The sequence below is a fragment of the Verticillium alfalfae genome, genomic scaffold, assembly GCF_000150825.1.
Source record: "Verticillium alfalfae VaMs.102 supercont1.7 genomic scaffold, whole genome shotgun sequence".
Taxonomy (NCBI): Eukaryota; Fungi; Ascomycota; class Sordariomycetes; order Glomerellales; family Plectosphaerellaceae; genus Verticillium; species Verticillium alfalfae.
Genome location: NW_003315032.1, coordinates 1,011,966 through 1,020,186, shown reverse-complemented (window position 1 = coordinate 1,020,186; position 8,221 = coordinate 1,011,966). Strand labels below are relative to the sequence as shown.

Genomic DNA, 8,221 nt, shown 5'->3' with positions numbered 1-8,221 from the left:
CGCCTCATTTATCGACGAGCTCAGGCCGCGACACGTCGGGTTCTGCGGTGCCGGTACTTGATCGAATATTTGCGACTCACGCCTTCAGAAAAGAAAGGAAGGGGTGGGCCTGCTAGCAATCCTAGGCCGTGTCGAAATGAGGCCGAGCCTAGGGCACGCCTCACTCTGGTACCATGCTTTGTGGCCATGTCAACTTGTGTCAAGGCTGGTCGAGTCGTGCCTTGTGGCCCCCCCCCCATCCCCGGTTCGCTATCCGCCCTCGTCTGTAGACTCTCCCGCGTTAAATAGCCCGCCGACGTCAATGGGTTGTCCGTCCTTGTCAAGCGTGGCAGGAAAAGCTCCTGTGCACAGTAATAGGCTTAACTCGGAAAAGCCCCGACCGGCGCATGTCTGGCCCGGGCCACAAACCACCAGCCTTCAAGCCTCCCTCTCCCGCTAACAAGTCGTGAGTGGAGGATCATGGACTCTGCTAGGCAGTTTACGGGAAGGGGCGGGCCATGGGAGCATGTGGCCATGAGCCTTTGGGGGGTGGGATGGGAGGAGAGACCGCCAACCAGGACCAAAATGGGGGGTGATAGACAAGAGGCCTGGGGGGTGTTGTGGCGGACCATCCAGGACGGGGGTTGGAGGAGGGTTGCGACTTGCAGCCAGCCGGGACCCAGGCGCAAGGGGGAAGAGCCAGGGGAAAGGTTATCGCTGGCTAGCACGTTGGCCTCTATGTCAACCGTCTGACCAAAGAATTTGCTCTCCATCTCATGGTGCGGAGGAGAGGCAAAAGTCGAGCAAACGTGTACATGGATAACCAGGTGCCTACCTATCTTACGTAGGTGCCTTACTCGGCTGGACATGAGATCAACAGGAGGCGTATCCCAGGACCCCGGGAATACTGGTCAGGTCAGCTAGCAGGTAGGCAAGCCCGAGGCCCAGGCTGGGCAGGCAGGCTGGTAGAGTCGTTGCTTCTTGCCCTCGATGCGTGACGGCGGATAGATGAGGAAAGCGTGTCCCATCCACAATTGCACTAGCACAAGGGACGAGCGCCGGGTGGACATGGGGACAAGGACACGAGCATGGGAAGGGTCAAGGATGTGCCATGGGTGGGCACGCAGCTGCAGCTCCCACGCACGTTCTCTCCCACACCTCCATTCCCGTTTCCTGAACTGCCCTCGTTCTCGCCTTCCGCCTCTGGCTTGCGCTTGCTTTGTACTTGCGCCTTGTACCGCGCTTCGTACCTGTACCCGACTTTTGTACTTGTACTCCAACATGTACCCTCTCCAACCCACCTGCTTTCCTCTGGACCCTCCTGCCATTCAGTGTCCTTATCCCGTCTTATCCCCCCCCTCTGTTCCTCACTCTCCCCAGCTTCTCCCATTGCTTGAAACAGGTCTGTGTGCACCGTACCCGTCCCGTCTTAGCCACCGCTCGAGTCCAGCGTCCACTCCTTCTACCGCTCGTCTCGTCTCCCTCCATCCTTCCCTTCACACCTACACCAACCCACTGCTCTAGACGCCAACAAGTATCGAGCATAGGAATTCTTCCTGCCCCTACTCTCCTTCAAGGCGACGCCAGACACGATCTGCGATAGTTCTTCCACCCTTTGAATTGGCTTACCACTGGGATCCCTTGGCCCAGACGAAACTGCGTCGCAAGCCCCATACATACATATTCAACCGCCCTTGTATTCCCACAAAACAGACACAGCCGAGTCGCACGCTATTTGCACCCAGCCTTCCAACGCGTCAGTGTCAGGTCTCCCGAGACCTCGGATCTACTCGATTCGCTTCCCTTCAGCAACCTGTCTACCTGTCTTATTCATCGACCGCCAAGACGGGTGTAGGTCGCAAGGATTCTTATTGATTTCGAGCCACCAACTGTGCACCATCTTGTTTTCTTGCCTACATGCACGAGTACAAGACCGTCACCATGGACTCGAGGCCGGCATCCCATCAAGTCACTACCGTCGCAGCAGTCTTGAACCCGAACCCGGACGGAAATCGTGATTCCGCTTACTTTTCCGGTGCAGATGCCTCCAGCAAGCGTATGCAAGAGAATGCTCAGCGAGTGGTTCATCTCGAGCACATGGCTGACAAAATCTCGCAGACAATTCGGCCGCCTCCAACATGACCATCTCGGTCTTCAGCCCAACCAACTCCAGCTACCCCTCTTCTTCGGCCGATAAGACGCCTTCGCCAGTCGCCACAGGCGCCATGCCCCAGACTCTAGTCTCTCCTACCCAAAGCAACATGAGCGTCGCGTCCATGGTATCCCCAACCACACCCGGCAGTGCAAACCCCCGACGGGCCGATCGACCTACCTCCCCTCGAGAACGGCCAAACCGAATGGATGCTCGATCCAGTTATGCAGGCCGCGGGGCCGTCGTGAAAGTGTCGACAGCAGGATGAACCAAGGGTTCAGCGACATGAGGCTCGGCGCTTCTTCTCCCCTACGCGACTCACAATCAATCGACTTCGTCCATTCAAAATACCCTCAACCAGCAGCGAAACCCGCGACCAGGTCTGGAAAATGTTGCTATTCACCGCATTTCCAATGGATACCAGCCGAGTGCGGAGAGGGAGCCTCTAGCCAAGCTGGGCAAGACTGCTCCCGCGATCACAGGACCTGCGACAAGTCAGATTGCGCGAGCCGCTGAGCCTACGAAGGGCCAAGCCTGGGCCTTCCCTGACGGCGACGAGAGGGAGGAGGCGGCACGGTACGGTCAGCCGTCGCACAACACATCTTTCCTGGACTCTCGGCGCAGCAGTGTCACCGAGTCGATTGCGAGCAGTCAGTTCACCACGGAGTCCAGGTTGCCGCCTGGGCAGCGAAGACTGGACGAAAACGCCGAGTACAACCCCATGGCTCATGCCTCAACAGACTTCCCACCAGTGCATCACCACTCTCTGCAGCACAAACAGCTGGGGGACCTCCAGGACGAGGATGCGGAATCGAGAGCTGGTGCTCAACCATACAGCCGTACTCCTGAACTTCGCAAGAGTCACAAGCTGGCTGAGCGGAAGCGAAGAACAGAGATGAAGGAGCTGTTCGACCAACTTCGCGACTTGATGCCCCAGGAGCGAGGGTCTAAGGCCTCCAAGTGGGAGATTTTGACTAAGGGTATGCACCCTTTTTTTTCACGAGGCGGGCTAGAATTTGTAGCAGTGCTAACGATACGTAGCCATCACGGAGCACCAGCGAATGGCGGATGCCGTCCGTGTGATGCAGAATCAAAACGCCTCTATTGCGTCAGAGAATGATCAGCTGCGCCGGGAGAACCACGCGCTTATGCTTCAGCTGCGAGGCCAGCCTCCTCAACAGGCACCCCCCCCTCCACCTGCGGCTAGCTACGCGTCAGATCCCTATGCCCACCGCCCGGAGCTGCCTCCTCTGCGCGCCCTCAATGGCGGCCCTCCCAGCGGGCCTGAGTCAATGACGGGTGTGCAATACGATGCTCCGCGTGCTAACGGATATCGACCTGCAGAGCGGTATTGATCGTACACAGGCCCAGCCTTCTCAGCAGCTGAAACATGGCCAGCCTGTGGTCAACTTGGTCTATCATTCTCTGCCGTCATTCCCGACGAATTGCGCGCGTTCTCGAAGATGAACGCGAAACGCGCCCATTCGACCTCACATCTAATCCATTGGGCAACATGGGTCACCTGGTCATCGGACTAGCTTCGACCACTTACCTCGACGTCGCAGCACCCATCTGCGTGTTCAATTATTCTTTTTGTTTGTTTTCATCAATGCCCCTCGATTGAGGAGGTCTTGCAGTCGTTCGCCGAGACGACTTGAACAACGCAACGCGGATTCGGAGCATCGGAATCTCTATTTCTTTTGTATGTGTCAGTAAGGGCTTAATGCACCTGGGGTGGGCCTCCGGAGTGAGATTGGGGACCAAAGAGGGTGCGGCAAACTCATTCCTCGGAATCCCCAGCCGTTGCAAGGCCAAAAGCTGGGATGTTGGATTTCGTCCTTTTTTTTTCTGCTCTTATGCTCTTCTTTTGCTTTCGCGAAAACTGGGTAGAAGGCACAAACGTGAACGGCCATGTAGGCCCTTACACGTTGAGTGAGGGAACTGATTGGGGAAGGGACAAGGAAGACGGCGGTATATACCCATGTGGCGATCTCAGGGAGTCGCCTTGATGGCTGAAGCGTGTTCGCCCTGCGGCGTATCAAACGTTTCCAGGGCAGCTATCATGGTTTCAAAGGTCACGGATGAGAAGAGGAGACTGGTGCGATTCGTAGAATACCTTGCAAAAGTGAAGGGCCAGCGCGCTGGAGGTGGGGGAGAAACACTGGAGTGGCCCTAAGTCGTTCTGCCTTTGCTACGATAATCGTATGGTGCTATTCATCTATCTCTTGCCCATGGCCGTGAACAAGAATTTGATGTGAGTTGAAGAGACAGATGTGGTCGTCAAGTGGACAGGGAAGCGGATGTTCCCAGCATCCGGTATGCATGTGACGTGAGTGCATATGCATCTGACCGCGACTTGCTCTTATCGATAGCGCCAGTCCCATCTCAGTCTAAAATTTCGTGGCTCCTATCCGAGCTCTGAGATACGGGCTATTCGATCCTGACATCCCCAGAGACGACGCTCTTCCCTTCTCCTTTACCACAACACGTTCATCGCAATGTAAGTTTGTTCTTCTTCGATCGACATCCAATGGCACAGTGTGACTCATATTGCCCCTTTCACAGGCATTCTTTTCCGTCACGCCGCTTTTCCCGCTGCCGCATCGGTGGCTCGCGCCCCCAGCGCACGAAGCGCACCCCTCGCCTCCCGTCTCGCTGCCGTCCGCGCCTTCTCGGCTGCTGCTCCCCGCTCCCTCTTCCAGACCTCTGCGCTCCGCGAGGAGGAGTCCACGCCCGTGAACGCCGCCGCCGCCGCCGCCGAGGCCGCCCCGACGCCCAGGAAGTACGGCCCTGATGTCCTGCTGGGCGAGGACGGGCGCCCGACGCAGGAGCAGAGGAAGATCTGGGACGACGAGAAGCGGCGCACGCTGTTTGTGCAGAACTTTGTCAGCGAGGTGACGGACGAGGACCTGAAGGAGGCCTTTCCAAGTACGGTGAGGTGCCCAAGGTTCCCAGGCAGAAGCCCGGTGTCAAGTGAGCATGCCCCCCCTCCCCCCCCCCCCCCTCCCTGTCTCCTCTCGTTTGCGATCTGGGGCTGTCACCGCCCCATGATGGCGACTGACATGGACCCCGCTGCAGCTTCGCCTTTATCGAGTTCAAGGACGCCGAGGCCGTGCAGGTCGCGGCCGACAACGTCAACGGCACCTTCTGGCACGGACGCCGCATGGTGGCCGAGCCCCGGCGCGTGCCGGAGCTGACCAACACGCGCGCGCGCTACGAGGGCCCGCCGACCCTGACCGTCTTCGTCGGCAACATCTCGTACGAGGCCACGGACAAGGACCTCAACGGCGTGTTCGGCGCGCTCGAGGACGTCAGGAGCATCCGCATCGCGACGGACCGCAACACGGGCTGGCCGATTGGCTACGCGCACGCCGACTTCCACACGGTCGAGGCCGCCACCAAGGCCATCGACATGCTCAAGACGCAGAAGATTGGCGGACGGCCGCTGCGCGTCAGCTTTGCTTCGCAGACGCAGGACGCCAACAGCCGCAGGCGCCCGAGGGAGGGCGGCGACAGGGGCCAGAGGCGGTCGCGCGAGCCCAGGGAGCCCAGGGAGCCCAGGGAGCCCAGGGGAGCCCGCGAGTAGGGTGCCCGAGCGGCGGGTCGTGGTCTGGCGAGCTTGCCGGTCTCCGCGGCCGTTGACGCGCTGGCTGGGCGCCGGTGACGGGGTGTCGACTGTGTACTTTATCTTGCCGTCGTGTGTCTGATGGCTGTATGATAGCGTGGGTGTGGGTGCGGACGGGCCAGGCTGGGCCAGTCCGCTTGTACGTGTACAAGACTGCTGATCATCACTCATCTTCATGGCCGTGGCCTGACGAACCAGATGCAGATGCCGTGAACGCTGCTGCCGGTGACAGCACCCGAGCGCCACTGCCACGGCGGTCTCCTCACAAGGCCACCGCCCGGTTGCCGCTGATCAAAGGCATGGGGTTTCGTGATCGGATGGTCGTCGGCAGATGGGCCGTTTCAAGCCTTGGACGATCCCCTTTTGGGGTCCTGAGGAACAAGGGGAATGAAGCTTTGCCGGCTGTCTGAGGTTTGAACCCCTGCGCGGGCCGAGAAAACCCTCGAAGCATATCTATCCGTTGAACCATACGCTTCGACATGAAGGTTGGCACGGTGGGCAGGGTTGCCATGAAACGGCAGTCCAGGCGGCAGTGCGAAGGGTGACGGGCCGGCACGCGCTACATGGTATTCTATGGAAAGGTCCGAGGTCGTCATGTCGTGCGCCTGGGTCCGCCTGAAATATAGGGGACGGCGTCTTGGGCAGCTTCCTTGGGCCTTTAGATTGTGTCTGATGAAATTGACGCAAATTGGATCTCAGTACGATGGGACCGCTCTTGCTCAGGGCAGGTTGAGAGTACATGTCGCCGAGGCGTCTTCAGTTGGCACCTGTTGGAGGCACCTGTAGAAAAGATATACAGTGAGGTCCAGTAGACCTTTAGTGGTTGACCTTCGCGGCTGACCTTCGCGGCTGACCTTCGCGGCTGACCGTAGCGGTTAACCGTAGCAGTTGACCTTAGCGGCTGTGGTTCTGTGGTCCTGTCCTTAGTCAGCACCCTGCGCTGATCGGCCTAGCGCCAGGCGTGTGTGGAAAACCTGGAGCCGGCCCGGGCGAGCCTCGGTCCAGGCGGCGTTGGGTGGACTGAACCGCTGCGGAGGATGCGTGACTGACTGACAAACCACCAAAGCCGTAACCAGAGACATCCTCCTCCTCCTCCTCCTGCTTCCCACTTTCCTAGACCGTCGAACGACAATTCGTCAAAATTCAAACACCAACTCCAAGCCGTCGAACACCAGGCCACATCTACACCAGCTTTGATCCACCGCCCAACTACGTCCCAGTCCTCCAAGGGCCCCGACACCCCGCCTCCCGATCTCGATCCTCCCCTTCACCATGTCCTTCCTTGGCGGGGCAGAATGCTCGACCGCGGGCAACCCGCTCAGCCAGTTCCAGAAGCACGTCCAAGGCGACAAGCAATTACAAGGAGACCGTCTGGCGCAGAGAGGACCCAACGCACTCGCCGGAGGCTTCCGCAGCGGTGGCGGCAGCGCCCAGCAGGATGAGGTATGCCGTCCCCCCCCCTTCGGACTTGGGCCTCCAGCTCGATGTCAAAGGTGACGAAACCGCCACTGACCAGCGCTCTACCAGATGATGAACGGCTTCCTGAACAAGAACCCCAACCTCCAGCAAGAGATCCCCATGCCCAATGGCTCCATCCACATTGACCCCGCCCACGCCGTCCACCTCCGCGCCGCCTCGACATCCCCGACATGGACAAACGAGTTCCAGGCCCAGTCCTCCATGGAGGCCGCCTTCAACGTGCCCCAGGGCACCCGCTTCAGCCCCGAGGACTTTGCGCGCTTCCGCCAGATGAACCACCAGCCCTCGTCGGCGCGGTCGAGCCCCATGCCCGCCCAGCAGAGCATGAACCCGCCGTCGGCCCTGAATTACCCCTACTCGGGCGGCATGATGATGGGCGCGCCCATGTACCAGCAGTCCATGTACCAACAACCGATGCAGCACCAGCAGCCCATGCCCCAGCAGGACGCCAAGGGCAAGGGCAAGCTCGTCGAGCTCGACGACAACAAGTGGGAGGAGCAGTTTGCCCAGATGGAGCTGCAGCACAAGGAGGACGAGGAGGCCAAGGCCGCCGAGCCGGAGCTCGAGGAGATGGACAGGGCGATGCAGTCCGAGACGAACGAGTTTGGCGACTTTGAGTCGATATGGAAGGGCATCCAGTCCGAGACGGCGGCGGCGCGCTCCATGGTCGACGGCGACACGACGTTCGACAAGTTTGACAGCGAGGACTGGGTGCCGCCGGACTTCCAGGGCCTCGGCGGCGACTACTGGGGCGGCCGGCTCGGCGACCCCGTCGTCGAGCCCTATCTGTTCGAGGAGGACAACATCTTCATCGACGAGAAGAACGCGTTCGACGAGGGCGTGCGCATCATGCGCGAGGGCGGCAACCTGTCGCTGGCGGCCCTCGCCTTCGAGGCCGCGACGCAGCAGGACCCGAGCCACGTGCAGGCGTGGGTCTATCTCGGCCAGGCGCAGGCGCAGAACGAAAAGGAGACGGCGGCGCTGCG

General features: G+C 59.9%; 3 protein-coding genes across 3 annotated transcripts; all 3 read left to right on the top strand.

The window, feature by feature from the left end:
* Window positions 1-2,117: 2,117 nt before the first annotated feature.
* Window positions 2,118-3,486, top strand: VDBG_06134 (conserved hypothetical protein; the record flags this gene model as incomplete). Its single annotated transcript, XM_003003646.1, has 3 exons — window positions 2,118-2,258; window positions 2,493-3,111; window positions 3,173-3,486. The coding sequence occupies 3 exons, from the start codon at window positions 2,118-2,120 to the stop codon at window positions 3,484-3,486; spliced, it is 1,074 nt and encodes a 357-aa protein (XP_003003692.1).
* Window positions 3,487-4,431: 945 nt separating this feature from the next.
* On the top strand, window positions 4,432-5,717 carry VDBG_06133 (RNA binding domain-containing protein; the record flags this gene model as incomplete). Its single annotated transcript, XM_003003645.1, has 5 exons — window positions 4,432-4,460; window positions 4,585-4,631; window positions 4,697-5,000; window positions 5,061-5,150; window positions 5,210-5,717. The coding sequence occupies 5 exons, from the start codon at window positions 4,432-4,434 to the stop codon at window positions 5,715-5,717; spliced, it is 978 nt and encodes a 325-aa protein (XP_003003691.1).
* Window positions 5,718-7,028: 1,311 nt separating this feature from the next.
* Window positions 7,029-7,253, top strand: VDBG_06132 (peroxisomal targeting signal receptor; the record flags this gene model as incomplete). Its single annotated transcript, XM_003003644.1, has 1 exon — window positions 7,029-7,253. One exon carries the CDS (start codon window positions 7,029-7,031, stop codon window positions 7,251-7,253), a length of 225 nt encoding a protein of 74 aa, XP_003003690.1.
* Between the last annotated feature and the right edge of the window lie 968 nt (window positions 7,254-8,221).